At 38.4% G+C, this 17,906-nt stretch overlaps 1 protein-coding gene across 1 annotated transcript; it reads left to right on the top strand.

Annotated features, from left to right (window-relative positions):
• Positions 1-333: 333 nt before the first annotated feature.
• Positions 334-17,569, top strand: LOC105749394 (zinc finger protein 252-like). Its single transcript, XM_023496599.2, has 6 exons — positions 334-447; positions 1,041-1,200; positions 7,734-7,825; positions 8,204-8,330; positions 8,936-9,049; positions 11,927-17,569. Exons 2-6 carry the CDS (start codon positions 1,068-1,070, stop codon positions 14,182-14,184), a joined length of 2,724 nt encoding a protein of 907 aa, XP_023352367.2. The 5' UTR covers positions 334-447; positions 1,041-1,067; the 3' UTR covers positions 14,185-17,569.
• The last annotated feature ends 337 nt before the right edge of the window (positions 17,570-17,906 follow it).

Raw genomic sequence — 17,906 nt, 5'->3', positions numbered from 1 at the left:
TCTCTGTCCCTTGTCTCTGTGTCTCTCAGAACAGGTCAACCTACTCAGCGAGGTGTCTGGAGGCGGGGCCACAAGGCAGTGACCTCGTGGTGGCCCTGCCCCGCCCCCTGCCCCTGCAACGACCTCTGCTGCTCATCTGAATGAGGGTCCAGTCCCCGCAGCCCAACTGGCCCTCATCCCGGAGACTCCCCGCAAATCTCATGCGGACCGGGGCCTCCGCATCGCAGAGTCGGTGCGGTGCGGTCGCCGTGCCAGGTGGAGGCCTCCTGCCGGACCGCTACCGAGACGGCGAGTCCTCCCGAAAGCCTAGAGCGGCGCTGCCGGATTGCGCACTGGAGGTGCGGGCTACACTTCCGGTCCGTGCTGTCTGGCCCCCCGAGGGAAAGCGATTTGGGGGCCGCAGGTCTGGTCCGGTTCTGTCTCTGTAGTCGGGGCCCGGCGCGGAGGGTGAGTCCCGCTCGTGCCCGGGCTAGCAAGGGAGGGTGTATCTGAGGGATTTTCGCCCGCCTGTCACTTTTTACACTGGAGGAAAGTGAGGCCGGAGGAAGAAGGGGATGTCAAAAACAGTTCTCTAGAGACTGGACGGAGGAGACCTGGGTTCAAATTCTGACTCAGAATCAATATGTGATTTTGTCAGAGTCAGCCCGTCTCCGGACCTCAGTTCCCTCATCTGCAGAATGGGACCAATACCTGCCCTTCCCATCTTACAGAACAAGCGCTTTGCAAAGCCCTTTAAAAACTCGAACTCCCAATATGACGGCCATTCCTGTTACACTGGGAAAATAACAGCTCCTATCTCCGAGAGTTATGAGATCAAAACACATGCAAAGTGCTCAGCACAGTGAACGTTAACTATGATTAGAATAAAATGAGATCATGTTTGTAAAGCAGTTTGCAACCATAAAAGCACACCATAAATCCTAGATATTATTTTTATTATTCGACATTGCACCCTGCCTCCTTGGCCAGATCTCCAGCGGCCCCTGCCCTGATGCTGCATGCACTCCCACACTTCCCTAATCTCCCTTTCTGTGTCCCAGTGGTCCCAGGCTGCGCTCTCAAAGGAGATGGAGATGGCTGCGCTGGGAGCAGGACCCGAGTTATCTACTGCGCCTACTCAAGTCAGCAATTCCCTGAGCACCCGACCCAAACCTCTGTGTCAGGAGATTCGGCTCCCCCTCCACGACCATCCCCATCAAGGTACTCTCTGTCGGGGGTCTGCACCTTCATTTTCACTCTGAATTTAGGCTTTCCCCTAATCTTTGAAATTTTATGCCTTAAAGCATGCCTAGAAGAGAAATTGAGTAAACCCAGCTAGAGCAAGCTTCCATTTCTGATCACATCTGAGGGGAAAGAACTATAACGACCACTGTGGATACTAGAGTGGATTCTTTCTTAGTCACAAGAGTTTTTGAGGGAAGGCTCAATAGACGCTAACCTGAATTAGTAAAGAAATAGCTGGTGTAGAGGAAAGACAAGGAATGGTAAACACTAAGCTTTTCCAAATCACTTCTCTCTGGGTGGATCTCCTTTTTTTCATCTCTGAAATAATAAGAACTCAAACAAATGGGCTCTAACATTCTTTATAAATGTTACAGTTTGATTCTTAGTAACTAAATTGAAAAAACATTTTAGCGGCACAAAGCTCTAACATTCTTTATAGGTGTTACAGTCTGATTCTTAGTAACTAAATAGGAATAACATTTTATCAGCACAGAACAGCTTCACAAAGGTTAGAGTGAAAATAGTTCTGTTTTATGGTAAAATTGGGATTGGTTCCTGACCTATGTTAGCCATGCTGATTGGTCTTCTAAGTGAATTTGAGGTCAGTGAATATGGAAGCAAAGAGAGGAACTCTCATAATAGTAGATGCTAAAAGGAGGTGGATGTGGATAGAGACTTGTCCTTTAATTGAGGATCACAAATTATACAATTAAATTGTAGATTCTTTACATCTTACTGTATCAGAAAATCACTCTTTAAAGGACTTCAACTGACAGCCTGCATGGTTGTGTTTATAACTCGGTATGGTCTGACTCCATTATCTCTAGCAAGATTATCTCCTGTTACCCAGTGAATTCATAGAGAAATTGATTTCTCTCCCTTTAAGTTCTTATGCTCCTTCAAGAATATTTGATTTCATAAAATTGTAATTAATATTAAATTATCCAAAGATAGTTAAAGATACTACAGTTTATTTTCCTTATTCTCACCTGTGGATCCTATGATAACCCTGTTTGTTATTTGTTCTAGCCTTGTTCCAATGCTGTCAAGAGCTTAGATTTAGCCTATTAAGCTCCTGATATCTCTTTGATGTCACCCCATCTCTGCCAGAATGGGCTAATAATAAAAGTAATCTTGAATGACTTAAGTCCATTCAGAAATAAGCTTCCATACTATCTGGACTTTTGGTTTCCAAGTTCTAGTCAGCAAATGTATCGCTCTTTTCTGATACTCTTGTAATTGTTGGATCCATTCAAGCCGGTGTGAAAAGTCTATTATCACCCTTTAGAATAACTTTGCCAATTCTATGAGTAACATCACTTAAAGGAAAAATTCTATAATTCAGTAATTATAGAATAACCCTTTGGATTGTTTTTCTTTTTTTAATTGTTAAATTTAGTTTTCACACATCATGCAAAACTCCAGTATATTTGTCATTCAATCCTCCATAACATATAATACCTTAAAAGAGTTCAGCAAAATAGCATAAAAGGGTAATTGCAACTGTATGTAGCCTTGGTTTATAGTTTATGTGAAGTACAATATGTGCAATAGTAATTCTATTGTCCAACAGTTTTGTTCTGAGTTTTGTTGACATATCAAATTGACTTTATTTACATAGTTATGGTAACTGTGTCTATCACCTGCTCACCTTTATTTTTGCTATCTGTTGTTTCTTGCAAGTCTTACCAAATTTCATTTTTATCTTTTCTTACATGTTAATAATCCATTTACATTTGTATGCTGTCATTTGACTAGCTATTCCCCAGTCATGGAATGCACAGTCCAATAACCCCATTTGGATGTTTAATACTCTTATATTTGATTCATGTGCTATTGGGTGCTTACTTTCTATCATGATACTCTGATAGACAAATGAAAAGTACTAGAAGTTATTTTTGCAAGCCCATAGAGGATAATAAGTATTCAAAGCTAATTACATTAAAGTTTATGATTATTTAAGAATTCAAGTATGATTGTATTAATCATTGCACATTTCCCTAGCAGTTTAATATTTTCAAAGCACTTTTCTCAAAACAATTTTGTGAGGCCTGGTTTACAAATGTGGAAACTAAAGCTTAGAGTAGTAAAGGAGCTTGATTAGGGTCTAAAACCTTGGTACATGTTGACCCTAGGACTCAAACCTAAGTCTTTTGATTTTAATACTCTTACCATTACTGTTGTTATTTGTCCTTCATTCTTGAAGAGAACCATGACATAAGGGAGGTGATGTCATGACATACAAGTTAGTTGGATTTAATAGAGCTGGCCCAAAAACTGAATTAGTCAGTTGGAAAACTCCTTCCCTCCTGCTTATTTGCTTCCTTTCTTCCTTTCCTCCTCTCCTTCCTCTCTTCCTCCCTCTCTCTTTCCTTCCTTCCTTTCCCTCTCTCTATGTAAGGTACACCCTTATCCACAGATGTTCTTAAAAGCTTTTTTTTCCTATTAGATCTCTGAATCCTCCCAAGAGATCTCGAGGTCTCCTGGACAGATTTCTTTCTTAAAGACCATGTCTTTAACTAAAATCACTCTGATTTTCCTTGATTAGCCACCAATAGGTCCCAGGTCAAGCTCCATTTGGTCATTATTTGAATCCTAATTGATTCATATTGAATATAAATTGCAATCATTTCTGCTTTGGCAAAAAATCCTGAGGATCTTCCCCTCCTGGATTTATTTATTTAGATATGTTTTCTATTTATTTGTTTACTTATTTATTTTGACTAAATGAAAGAGGAAATTCTTTGCTTCAGTTGCTAGCTAACCTTAATCACTGAATAGGTGTGGCCTCAGTTAAACTGAGACTTATTGAAGATCTTAGCTTACAAAAGCCAAAGTCTCCCATTGCATTCAGAGTCATCTTCAGTCATTCTGATCTATATCTAGTCACTAGGTCCAGATGGCTCTGGAGGGGAAAGTGAGGCAGGTGACATTGTACAGCCCTCTCTCAATTAAATCCAAATAAACTGGTTGTCATGGCATCACTTCCCTGATGTCATGGTCCTCTTCAAGAATAAAGAATGAACAACAATAATAATCAACTCTTAGACCTTAGCAGGTGTGATTAGTTGTAGTATGTCATTTGTAATGTAAGGCTGGCTTTTCAGACTGGCTCTTAAGAGAAAAGAGGTTTAATAGAAGGTTCTTCTGCATTTGAAAAAGCAAGAATTTTTCATTCATTTTTACAAAATTTCCATCTTTCCCTTAAAAAACATTCCTGCTTCAAGACTGTTTGAAAGTCTTCCCTCTATTTTTTTTCTCCTTTTTCTCAATTTTTTTCTCATTTCTCATCCATTAAAATTTTCTTTGAGTTAATAACTTTTAGTTCTATACCCATTACTGTGAATTAATTTAAATCAATTCTTTGCTTCCTAGCTCTCAGACTAGCTTATGATCTCATACACTCAGCTATCATTTCTTTGCCAGAGAATATCTGAATTATTACTTTATAATGTTATGGAGAAAAATACTCTGTGAACTTTAAGTTGTTTTCAAGGCAGGACTCGTTCTTCCAGTTACCTATCTTCTGTTTATCTCGTGAACAGAAAAGGACATTCCCTTGAAAGAGCATGGGCCCAGAATGTTTGGGAGACAGAGAAGATAGCACAAGTATACTAGGTAAAACAAGGAAGATATGATAGGGCAATGACAGAAGACTGCCCTGTCTCTCAGACTGGTCACCAAACTCCTCTCCCCTAAAGCAACAGTATACTTCCCAGTTTGTCTTAGATTGTCCCTTTCCCATCTTCCACCTATTCATGTAAGCATTTTGTTCGCCATCTCTTCCCATAGAAGGCAAAGTTTGTGACATGCAGAGGGAATAAGAGAATATACATTCATGCTACCCTCATAAAACCCAGTCAAATGGTATTTCCTTATCCTGCAGATAGAATATTTCCCATCTTCTTCTCCTAATCTGATTCAGAGTCAAAGGCTGCCTAGGTGAAAATTCTTTTCTCCTCTTACTGCTCATATTCCTCATCACCATCCTTCCTGAGGCCCCATTCTGCTCTATGCTCCCTTTCCCTTCATTCATTCATTCATCCTTTCACCTACTCCTTTCCCCCATTCTATCATGAATACATTTTGCTTCATTTTAGAGCTTTTCCTGGCATGCTTCTCCAACTTGTTGCACTCATGGAACCTGGCTCCCCTTCCAGAAGATTTGCATCCTTGGCCACCTTCTACAGTACTGGATGCCTTTTTCTCATGTCCTTGGACACATAGGCCAAGAAGAGGAGTATGCAAATTTTTTTTTCTTTAATGACTATTTCCCTCTGTCAACATCACTCAGCAGCATTTCCTCCCTTGAAGTTTGTTCCATCCATCTGCATCTCCCTCTGTGCACCCATTCACAGTTATCTGCTGACCCCCAAGCTATGCTGCCCCCTTTCTTATGAAGTGAATACCTGTTTCACTTTCTTCTTCTCCTTATCAGCTTCTGATCTACAGATAGCTGATCTATAGCTTCTGAACTACAAGATACATGCTGATATCCCCTGAACTCCCTGGCTTTCCTGTCCTCCAAGTTCTGGTGACATGCACCTTCACTCTAGCTCTGCCACACACAGGTTTGTTCACTCCTTGACCTTATGATCTCTCATAATTATTCTGCATCCATAATCCAGAGCAATGGAATTTTCCTCTCCTACCACAACTTGTCAGCCTTCCATCTCTCACTGCTAAACCTACTTTACAGTGACCTCAATAAATCAGGCAATGTTTGTCTTCTTGCTACTGCCAATATCCTTAAAGTGGAGAGATTTCCTTCTTAGAAGAAAAAGGAAAGAGGTGGAAATGAGGAGAGAGCATTCCAGGCATGGGGTAAGGAGGATAGTCTGCAGAGTTATAGCCTGGGCTACTGTTTCCCTATTACTTCTGGGTTAATAAATATAAATTTCTCTGTTCAGTACATTTGGCCAGTGCTGTTGGTTCAGCTTCCTAATGGGTCTCTCTCTTTTTCCTCTCTAATCCATCCTCCACACAACTACCAAAGTGACTTTCATAAAAGCAAAAGTCTGACCTTTCCAGTACTTACCACAAGAACCTACTCCCAGGCTAGCTGTCTTGGGGCATCACAGACACTTCATGTGTAAAGAGAAATGAGGAGCCATTCTGTTCTGGTCAAGGATGAGTGGTGCGGAGAATAGATTCAGAGCCCAATATTGTCTAGAGTGCATATCTCCTCAAAATCTTGCATTGAAGATATCTCAAGCACAGGCTGTGGTAGAATTGCATTAACTATCTATGGTTCCTCTGCAAAAGTTGGTTTGCTTTGGTTTGGTTTTTTACAGACCAAGTACATAAGAAGACTTTACTTTTTCCAGCTTCTTGAATTTCTGGGATGGCAGAATGTATGCCATGAAGCATCCCTACTTTTAATTACTAAAGGCCAAAAATCTATCTAAAAGTGCCCATTCAATAAGTATTGCTGAATCTATTATATAAACAGAATATATTATAATCTTTGAGGATCATGAGAAAATAGGACAAATTGCCTCTTCTTTCCAGGTTCTCACAAGAAAGTTGGGGAGACAGGAAATAAATATATAAGCCATTTAGAAAAAAAGGTATACCATAATTTTTGTCCCAGAAATGCTAAAGGAAGGAGTACAAAATGGAGATGAGTAGCTTCCTGTCTCCATGGTGTCATCACAACATAGACAAAACCTTGGGCCAAAGCAAATTTGTGTGTTTTGCTTTAGTGTGATAGGCTATTCTCAGGATAGTGTGATTATAGAAAAAGGGTTCCAGCTTTACTGGATACCAGCTTTACACATACTCTTTCTTCTGGGGTTTTCAGTCTTCTCCTGTGGACCTCAGTTCTTCCCCCAAGAAGAGATTATATAATTGTGATTTTCTATGATTATACATGATTCTCTGTTAGTAGAGGGGGTGTCTCCAGGAAAGGCTGCACAAGGACTTTAGTAGCTTTTGCTAGAATTCTGAGAATGTCCTGGCTTTTTCTGGGCCTTTCTTCAGAAGCCACAAATACAGGCTTGACTAGATGAAGGGACTTCTGGGGACAGAGAGGAGAAGAGATGAGAGTTACAGCTGTGTATGTGGAGTTCAGGTAGTAGTGGCTCATGTAATCAACAGTACATTTCATGATTATTGTGGGGAAACTGGAGAGAAGTAAGGAAGTAGGGGAGATGAAGCTTTGTTGAGTAAGACTCCCTAGAGGTGATTTTCAAAAGGAGAGTGGGCATGATAAGCAAAGGGTTCTGTGTTTTCAGCCATCTCAATTCTCATTTAACAAAAGCTTTTCTCAGAGACCTTGACTTCAAGTGTCTTCATGGTATCACGAAGCCTTCTTGCATACACAATTGCAAGAGTTAACAGTATGACACACAGCAGGCATGCAGTGACAGTATTTCTTAGGTCATTGGATTTCTCTGATCCCTTACAGAGGATAACTGGGGAATCTGAAGGTGAAATAGTAGGAGAATGACAAGAAAGACTGGAATCTTCCCTCTTCTTCCTCTCATGATCCTTTTTTCTTCTCCCAGATGCTCTTGACCATCCTGTTCCTGCCCATCTTCCTGAGTGGAGTCTTGGAGACCAGGCAGTAGTAGCAGAAGCTTTGCCAGCCAAGCTGCAGGTGAGCTATGCTTCCTGAAATCCCCCTGCTGCTCTGGTACCTTCTTTGTGTTAGAGGGGAGCAATCTGCATATGTCCATCATCCCCTTTTCATCTATGCACTTACCAAATGGTTTATTGATATTGATGACACACTAGTGAGTACAGAGAAGCTACTCAGTACATTCTCTTTGCTAGGAGGCTCTGGGATGAGGACTTCTCTATATACTACTCCCTGATAGTCTGGCTCTTTTCTCTGTGTGTGGACACATTTACCTGTTTTCTTTGTAGCATATCCCATGCCAGCCTGCTCCTTTCCCCAGTAAATGGTTTCTAGACACTGGCTTTCCCTGTGCTCAAGAGTCAAGCACTAATAGTCTTCTGGACTCTGTTGTTTCAGGCATCTCTGATGTTCAAGGATGTGGCTGTGTACCTCACCCAGGAGGAGTGGGGCTGCCTTGGCCCTGCCCAGAGGGGCCTCTATAGGGATGTGATGCTGGAGAATTATGGGAATCTAGTCTCACTGGGTAAGGCTTCTCCCTGAGAGGCAAATCTAAATTTCTTGGATTCTTGCTTTGTAAATAGCCTAGGAATGAAAAGGTGTGTTTGGATTTGGGCTTAAGGTTCAGCAATCAGAGAGTCCTGGAGCTATCCAGATTTAAACACAGTGTCTTTCTGTTTCCTAATGCCAAGTCACAAACAAGTCTATCTGTTCAGAGCAGGAAATGACTGGTTCTCTTGACTTCTCCTTGAGTTTATTTTTTCCCTTTTATCTGGGTTTTCTCCTAGGCCCAGAATTCTTTTCTAAGAGTCCAGTATGGACATGGCCTAGAAATGGAAGTTTCCCACTCTCCTAATGTAGAAAGAACATAGAGGTTATGATGGTTTGTCCCCAGATCGCCAACTCCCGGGCCCACCTCCCCAAAGGGAACACAGCTTGAGGCTCCTTTAGAGATAGGCCTTTTTATCACGGCCTTATGGGACATTACCTTAATGTATAATTTTAAATTATCTTATAACAACATTTTCTTCTTATTTGCCCCATACAGACCCCAAAGATTGGGACTAAGTTTAGGCAGTGGTGGGTATCTGTGAAATATTACCTGGAGTCATTTTTTTCCTCACAAAACAGGATTCTCAGTATCTAAACCGGATGTGATTTCCCAGCTGGAAAAAGGGGAAGAGCCATGGGTCCTGGACTCACATGGAGGTGGAAGGAGAGAGATCCTGAAAAGTGACTATTTAGGTGAGTGAATGAGCACTACTTCCTTACTTCTATTATTAAGTATTTCCTGTGTACTCATCAGGGTACTAGACATGCTTGTTTGAGCTAACTTATCTCTCCAAGGCTAAGTAAATCCTTAAACCATGCTACTTGCTTAAGTTACTCTCACTTTCTAGTTATTGTGAAAGAGCTCAGAGGAGTTATCTTCTGCTTCCATCTCTTTACCACTCATCCATTTGGCAAAAACCCTGTAATCTGGCTTCCCACCCAACTCTATTAATATTTTTCTCTCAAAGATCATCTTTGACTTTTTTATTTTAAAAAAATTGTCTCTTTTTTTATTGATATATTTTGCTTTTATCCCACATCTGTCATGTACCTCCTAGTCTGTTTTCTTAACTAAATACTCCTATATTCCTTCAGTCATTTCTCATAATACTTTTACCATGCTGGTTGCTCTCCTCAGGAATACTTATCAATGTCTTTCTTAAATTATGGTTCTCAAAATGAACACAGTGCCATGGATGAAATCTGACAATGTAGAATACAGTGGGACTATCATCTTCCTCATCCTGGAAGCTGTGTTCATCTTACTGCAGCCTAAAATTACATTAGCTTTTTTGATTGCCACATCATACTGATAATTCATGTTGAGGTTGAAATCCATTAAAACTACTCAGATTTTTTTCCAGAATCACTATAATCAAATTGTTTTTCCCATCTTGTACAAGTGAAATTGATACCTAAGTATAAGATATATTAATCTCTTGAATTTCATCTCCTTAAATTCAGCCCAATCCTCTTAACCTGTCAAGATCTTTTTGGACTCTGACTCTGTCATATAGCATGTTAGCTATCTGTAATAAAATTTCCCCTTGTTGATCTCTCCACTTTTAGAAGAATGAATTTATTATTAAAACATGTAAAAAAAAGTTATTAGCTGCCCCTCTATTTTGACAGAACTTTAGCAAATGAAGTCCCTCATCACTATTATATCATGCTTCTGGGCCAGACTTGTGACCTGTTTTCCAAAATCATCATTATCTATTTCCTTTTTCCCAGTATTTTGTAATATACTCCAATGACAAAATTGTTTTCTTTTTTCCTTACATTGATTTTTACCCAAATACTCTTTTCCTTTGGTCCCTTTATTTCTTCACACAAGTGTAGTTTCTTAATATACAATGCTCCCTGATTTCTAAATTCCCTTTTATCTATCCTGTTTCTCTCAAATAAAGTATACTCATCCCCAGAATTGGGCTTAAATTTCAATAATACCTAGTGTTAAATTTCCCTTCTTGTATTAGCTCTCTTATTTCCTTTTACTTGTTGCCTAAATGTTAGGCAAGTATGTATAGACATCCTGAAGCCAGGGGTTTTACTACTAGGTTCCTTTGTTACATTTCATAGAACCTATCTATATTATCTAGATCATATTGTGCTATTGTTATTCCCATTTTTAAATGAGAAAACTGAGGCAGACAAAAGTTAAGTAATTTGCCCAGTGTTATACAGTTAGTGTCTGGGGCCATGTATAAATTCAGATCTCCCTGACTCCAGGTGCAACTTTCTATTCTCTTTATTACCTAGGTAGGTATTCATTTTGATGATTTTTGAGATTTTTTCTCTTGTGTCTTAGATACATAGGTGAGGAAAACAGACTTCTCTGACCTAAATTAATAAATAGCCATCTAAGTAACCCTAAATGGAAAATCACTGTAGTTTCTTTCCCTTCCTCTTCTGGATCATTTGAATCCCAATTTTGCTCCTTCAACCTATGTGACCTTAGGTAAATCAGTTAATCCCTCTAGACCTGTTTCCCATCACTGAAATGTGGGTGTTACCAAATAGTTTTGATGGTCTCTTCTGGTTTTAAAGTTATGATATGATAATATTGAGTCTGTAGATATTCGTCTATAGAAATTCAAATAATTTCTTCTATGCTTCCTTCCCCTAGTTCCTGGATTTGATGGGATTTTGTGTCAAGCTTACAAGGTTAAAATTTGAAATATTGACCTTTTCCCTTTGCTTTAAAAAAAAATGGGGAAATGTTTTTGTACTACTCCTGCAATACTTCTCTTGTTTTCTATGTCATCAAAGATCACTAACAAGAACTCAATAATCATTTCCATAACTTCTTTCAGCAGTTTGTCCTGGTTTTGTGACCTGAACTCTTTGAGGGCATTTGGAAGCATTTCTATCTTGATAAGACTTAACAGAACTTGTACTTAGTAGTCACTTTGAAAAAATTGAAATCACTTCTACACCATTATAGTGACACTAGGAGAGAACTTTAGTGAAGATATTAAACTCATTTTTTTTCTTTAACACTTTAGGTTATTTCAGTTCAACAAATAATTTATTGAGTACTTGCTATTCAAGTTTCAAGTAACATATAAATAAGTTAAATGACTTGCTTATGTGTTAATAAGATAATTTGTTCAATAAATATTTCCATGATTTCTTGCACATAAAAGTTATTTCTTGTTTACAGAATATCTAAGAAATATGTATACAGTAAGACTGCTCTATTTCTTATTCTTTCTTTTAACCACTTTTATGATCATCACTTCCATACTCCCAAGAACTCATGTTATTATTTCCTTGCTTCTTCACTTGGCTTGTTTCCTTGAACATTTACTCCTTTGCTATATAGGCTTTCCTTATTCTGTGCCCCATTAGAAAGTGCCTTTCCCCCTACTTTGGTCCTTTGCTCCCCAATAAAACTACCCTTTCTCATTCTTTCTGCAGGTTATGAGACTAATATTGAAATCAGTCAGCACCATACTAGGAGATATTGTTTCATTAAGGTTTTCATCTTCCTGCCCCAGTAATTTGTCTTCAGCCAGAATTTTTTTTAAATGACATTTATATTTTCTTTTGTTTTCTATGTTTCAGATTGTGAGACCAAAAGTAAAAAAGAATTGTCTCCAAAGCATAAAATATTTGAAAAGACGGAATTACAGGGAATAATACTGGGAAGATTTAAGAGACCTGAATTTGAAGAGTCCTATAAAATAGAGAATCAATTAGAAAAACATTGGGAAAAACCTGTGATGGGAGCTGTAAGGAAATCCTTCTCTCTGGACAGAAATTGCAAGCCAGTAACAGTGATCTTGAAAACTTCTGCCAGAATAAGAGGTCAGGAATGTAATGCGTTTGGAAGGCGCTCATATCTGACTTCAACACATGTTAGACATCAAATGGTTCCCAGAGGTGAAAAAACCCATCAATGTGCAACTTGTGGCCAAACTTGCAAAAAGAATTCAGATCTTATTAACCATCAGAGTGTCCATACAAGAGAGAAGGCTTGTAAACTTAATATGTATGGAAAAATGCTCAGTCAGAATTCAATTAGTATTGAACATCAGCGACTTCATAACACACAGAAATCCTATGAGTGTAATGAATGTGGAAAAGCTTTCAGCCAGAACAGAACACTTATCCAGCATAAGAGAATTCATACCAGAGAGAAACCCTATGAATGTGATGAATGTGGAAAAACTTTTAGTTGCAATTCTATCCTTACTAAGCATCAGAGGATTCACACTGGTGAAAAACCCTACAAATGTAATGAATGTGGAAAAGCCTTTAGTGCCCGTTCATACTTTTTTCAACATCATAAAATTCATACTGGAGAAAAACCCTATGAGTGTAATGACTGTGGCAAGGCCTTTAGTACTAGATCATCCTTTATTCAACATGGTAAAATTCATACTGGAGAGAAACCTCATGAATGCCATCAGTGTGGGAAAGCCTTTAGTCATAGTTCTAATCTTATTCATCATCAGAGGATTCATACTGGAGAAAAACCCTATCAATGTAAAGAATGTGAGAAAGCCTTCAGTAGGCACTCACATCTTATTCAGCATCAGAGAATTCACACTGGAGAAAAACCATATGAATGTAATGACTGTGGGAAAGCCTTCAGTGCACGCTTATCCCTTATTCAGCATCAAAGAATTCATACTGGAGAGAAACCATATGAGTGTAATGAATGTGGAAAAACATTCAGCTTAAACCGAACTCTGATTGTGCACCAAAGGATTCACACTGGAGAGAAACCCTATGAGTGTAATGAATGTGGGAAGTCCTTCAGCCAACGCTCACAAGTTATCCAACACAAGAGAATTCACACTGGAGAGAAACCATATGTATGTAGTGAATGTGGAAAATCCTTTAGTGCACGTCTATCTCTTATTCAACATCAAAGAATTCATACTGGAGAGAAACCATATGAGTGTAATGAATGTAGAAAAACCTTTAGCCAGAAAGGTCACCTTATTCAGCATCAGAGAATTCACACAGGAGAGAAACCCTATGAGTGTAATGAATGTGGGAAAGCCTTTAGTCAGAGCTTTAATCTTATTCATCATCAGAGAACACATAATGGAGAGAAACCCTATGAATGTAATGAATGTGATAAAGCATTCAGTGTGCTTTCTTCCCTTGTTCAACATCAGAGAGTACATAATGGAGAGAAACCCTATGAATGCAATAAATGTGGGAAAGCTTTTAGTCAGGGTTCACACCTTATTCAACATCAAAGAAGTCACACTGGAGAGAAACCCTATGAGTGTAATGAATGTGGGAAAACCTTTGGCCAGATTTCAACCCTTATTAAACATGAGAGAACACATAATGGTGAGAAACCTTATGAGTGTAATGAATGTGGAAAGGCCTTCAGCCAAAGTGCACACCTTATTCGACACAGGAGAATTCACACTGGCGAAAATCCCTATGAGTGTAATGACTGTGGAAAAGCCTTCAATGTACGCTCATCACTTATCCAACACCAGAGAATACACACGGGAGAGAAACCTTATGAGTGTAATGAATGTGGAAAAGCCTTTAGTCAGCACTCACAGTTTATTCAGCACCAGAGAATTCACACTGGGGAGAAACCTTATGTTTGTAATGAATGTGATAAATCCTTCAGTGCACGCTTATCACTTATCCAACACAAAAGAATTCACACTGGAGAAAAACCCTATGAATGCAATGAATGTGGGAAATCATTCCGGCAAAGCTCTCATCTTATTCGACATCAGAGGATTCACAGTGGAGAGCGACCCTTTACATGTGATGAATGTGGAAAAACCTTCAGCCAGAGAATAACTCTTATTAGTCATGAAAAGATTCACAACAGAGAATAATTTTATGAATGTAGCACACATGAAGAAATATTTAGTATGCACTCATTTTAAATTCAGCATCACAAAATTCACACTAGGAAATCACATTGTGAATGTAATTTGAGAAAATTCTCTTTGCACTCACACAAAATTTTGCATTATAAAGCTTACAGTGGAGAGCAATACTGTGAAAAAACTCACTTCATGACTTTTTCTACAAATTTAGCACTCAAATTTTTTTCACACCCTTCAATAACTTAATCATAGAACTTGTGTACACTGCCACCTGGTGGCAATGGGGTGTCTAAATTATGTATTCTGATTTCCAAGGTATGTGCCTTCCCTGTGATTCAAAAAGTGGCTTTTGGCTCAAGGCCTCACAAATTTAACCATAAATTAATCCATCGCTTATAGAAATAGAGTCTAATTATGGAAACTGAAAAATATGCAACTTTAGAAAATAGTATTTAAAGAGAATACAGCAAATTTTAGGACATTCTTTAATACAAATATCTATATTCCATTCATTGTTATAACTAATTTCCCCTTCTTTTACCATTGAACTTATCTTTAAAGAAAAAGTACTGGACTTCTTTCACTCAAATGTTTGTTGAAACCAACTTAATTCTTTTTTGTTTAGTTCAGTTTGCTTAAATAATTCCATAGAATGTGAGAATGTTTTGTGTAGATTCAAGTTCTACCAGAATTCATAGCAGTTGGTGTACTTATCAAATCTGCAGGTAACATTAGGTGAAAGAATCAGAATCCAGAAAGATCCTAATAACCCAAACTATGAGTTAACTCTAAAGATAAAATTAAATAGAGATTAATTAAAAACCCTGCATCTGGGTTCAGAAATTCAACTCTATGAGCACAGGGTGAATGAAATCTTGCTTTAACAGCAGTTTATGTAAAAATACCTGAGTGTCTTATTGCACTGTTGCTGCCATTGTTGATGTTTGTTCTTCATTATCAAAGAGGACCATGACATGCAAGTGAATTAGATTTGAGTGAGGGACAGCTGTCCAAGATCACCAGTCTCACTGTCTCCTTTGAATCCAGTGACCAGATGTAGATCAGGAAGACTGGAGATGGCCCTGAGTGCAGAGAGAGACCTTTCAATATGAATCACTATTGTGTTACAGTTGCCAGAAAAAGCAAATTTAATCTTAAACTATATTAATTTGGCATTATGGTCAGAAAAAAGAATGATGGTCCCTCTGTCTTCTGCCCATCATCAAACAACATATAGAATATAGTGTTCTTAAACTATTTTAAAAATTGCATTATGTAAGAAGATAACCATGTTATCTGAGAAATAAGGAATCTTAGATTTAGAACTAAATCTAAGGTCACATAGTTCAACACCCCCCCTCCCCATTTCATATAGCTAGACATAGGTCTACAAATGGGAAATTATATGTTCAGGTCACACGGGACAAAACTGGTGTTTGAACCCAAGTTATCCTCTTTCCAGCCTTCTTTCGTCTATACAACCTCTACCTGTGAACAGAGAATGTTTAGGCTGGGGAAAATATAGGATATGAGAAGAAAATATTATCACTGTCTTAAAATATTTGAAGAGCTGTCATGTAAAAGAAATTTATTATTCTTGGCCCTGGAAAGCAGAACTAATATCAGTAGTTGGATGTTGTAGAGCAGATGTCAGCACAAGGAGTAATTTCCTTCCAATTAGAAAAAAATTCCCCCCCAAGAAGTAATAGGCTCTCCATACAAAAGCTGAATAGCCACTTGGTACAGATGTTATAGAGGAGATTTGTTTTTGAATATTGGTTGATTCTGTGGATAATCTGAAAAGTTAGATGAGAAAATATCTTATTTCATATGTGGAGGTGGGAAGAGACATGGGAACTTCTATACACAGTCGACATAAAGATAGCATGTTGCACAAACTGGCATTAACACATAGTTTTTATATTGGAAATTGGTTCACTATGTTTTGAGTAGCAAGTGGAAGAAAGAAATTGTAACAACTGCAGCATCCATGCAACAATATAACATGGTAGAAAGAGCACTGGGCTTAGAACTGGCAGAGCTAAATTCAAAGCTTGACTCTCATACTTCTTATCTCTATGAGGGAAAGTCACTTCACCTTCTGATTTGTTTATTCATATATGATACATAGGTGTCACTTATATTGCAGGGTTATAAGCAAAGTGCTTTATGAACCAAAGGACTATGAAAATTAAATTACACATACACATACATTAGCACCTTAAATGTAGAGGACCAAAGACTGGCCAACACTACAGTTTCTCTCATTGAACAGGATGCAAATTTTACCATGAGGGATTCACCAATCATTCTGGTGATTTAGCATGATACTCCTGAAACTACTGGTGAGGACAGTCCTCTCCCCCTACCCCCATCCCCAGCACACTGATATTACTTTTTTTCACTCACTGCTAAAAGTACTCCTGTGTGGAAGTCCCCACTTAGGTTCCTCCTCTGCTACTACTTCCCCAGGTATATGTGGCCTTAAATCCTATGTGGTACTTCAGTTTTGTGTGTTAGCATCCAGTAAGATGATGCATATAATGTGTTTTGCAGACCTTAAAGGGCTACATAAATGTAAGCCACCATTTTGCTGATAAAGGGGCTGTTCAACAGGTTATTTTCATCTCTTCTGAAGCTATAGGTATCAATATTCTGAAGGTCTTAACAGTTATCTTGGCATATCTAGCTTCAGTTCTATTTTCTTGCAACTGTATCCTTAAAGTATTTGTCCTGGAGCTCATAATGACTTTAGGCAGTTGTCTTTTACTCATTCATTCTAGGCACATCAACTTACATCCATTGTATAGGTCATAACTTATAACAATTACCACATGTCACATGCTTTTGGAAGAAAAAAAGCTTACAGCCCAAGATGGATGAAAGGAGGTAGAAATGAAGGTAGTACTTAGGTAACAAGTTGTAAAATAAGGAAGTGATAAATAATTACCTAATTCTGAGATCATTAGGACATCTGAAAGCAACTCCAGGGATTTTGATGCCCTAACTCTTGGAAGCCCTAGAACAAAGGACAAATCCCAAGAGGCACAGACAACACTGTTAAGATTAAGAGGGAAGATAAAATATTATGAATTCTGTGTAAGATTCAGGTTAGATTAAGTTGGGGAAAAAAGTTAAACGAATAAGGAGATATGGTCAAAAAGGCACTAGATTTGGAATTAAAATATCAAAGTTAAGATGCTAACTACCTAATAAAATAACTGGCATGTAGCACTTTAGGGTTTGCAAAGTGTTTTAACATCCATTAGTTCTCAAAACCACCATGTGAGCTAAGTATTGTAGGCATTAATAACATTCAAATAGCATTTATATAACACTTTAAGGATTGCAAAGCATTTTACACAAATATTTGATCTTCACAACAACCTTGCTTGAAGTTAGGTACTTTTATTATCTCCATTTTATAGAGAAGGAAACCAGGACAGGCAGGTTAAGTGACCTCCTCAGAGTCACATAACTAGTAAATATCTGAAGCTGGATTTGAATTCAGGTCTCTCATACCAGCATTCTATTCACTGGCACCTCACTGACATTACATATGAGGAAATTGAGGTTTATAGAGACTGTGATTTTCTTTAAGATACTTAGTCAGGATTTGAATCCAGGTCTTTCTGATTCTAAATCCTGTAACATTTTCCACTACAGCACTGAGTCACCTGTATGACTTTGGGTAAGTCATTTACTCCAGTCTTAGTTTTCTAATTTAC

The sequence above is a fragment of the Sarcophilus harrisii genome, chromosome 1, assembly GCF_902635505.1.
Source record: "Sarcophilus harrisii chromosome 1, mSarHar1.11, whole genome shotgun sequence".
NCBI lineage: Eukaryota > Metazoa > Chordata > Mammalia > Dasyuromorphia > Dasyuridae > Sarcophilus > Sarcophilus harrisii.
Note: the sequence above shows the minus strand (reverse complement) of the source record. Positions and strands in the feature narration are given on the sequence as shown.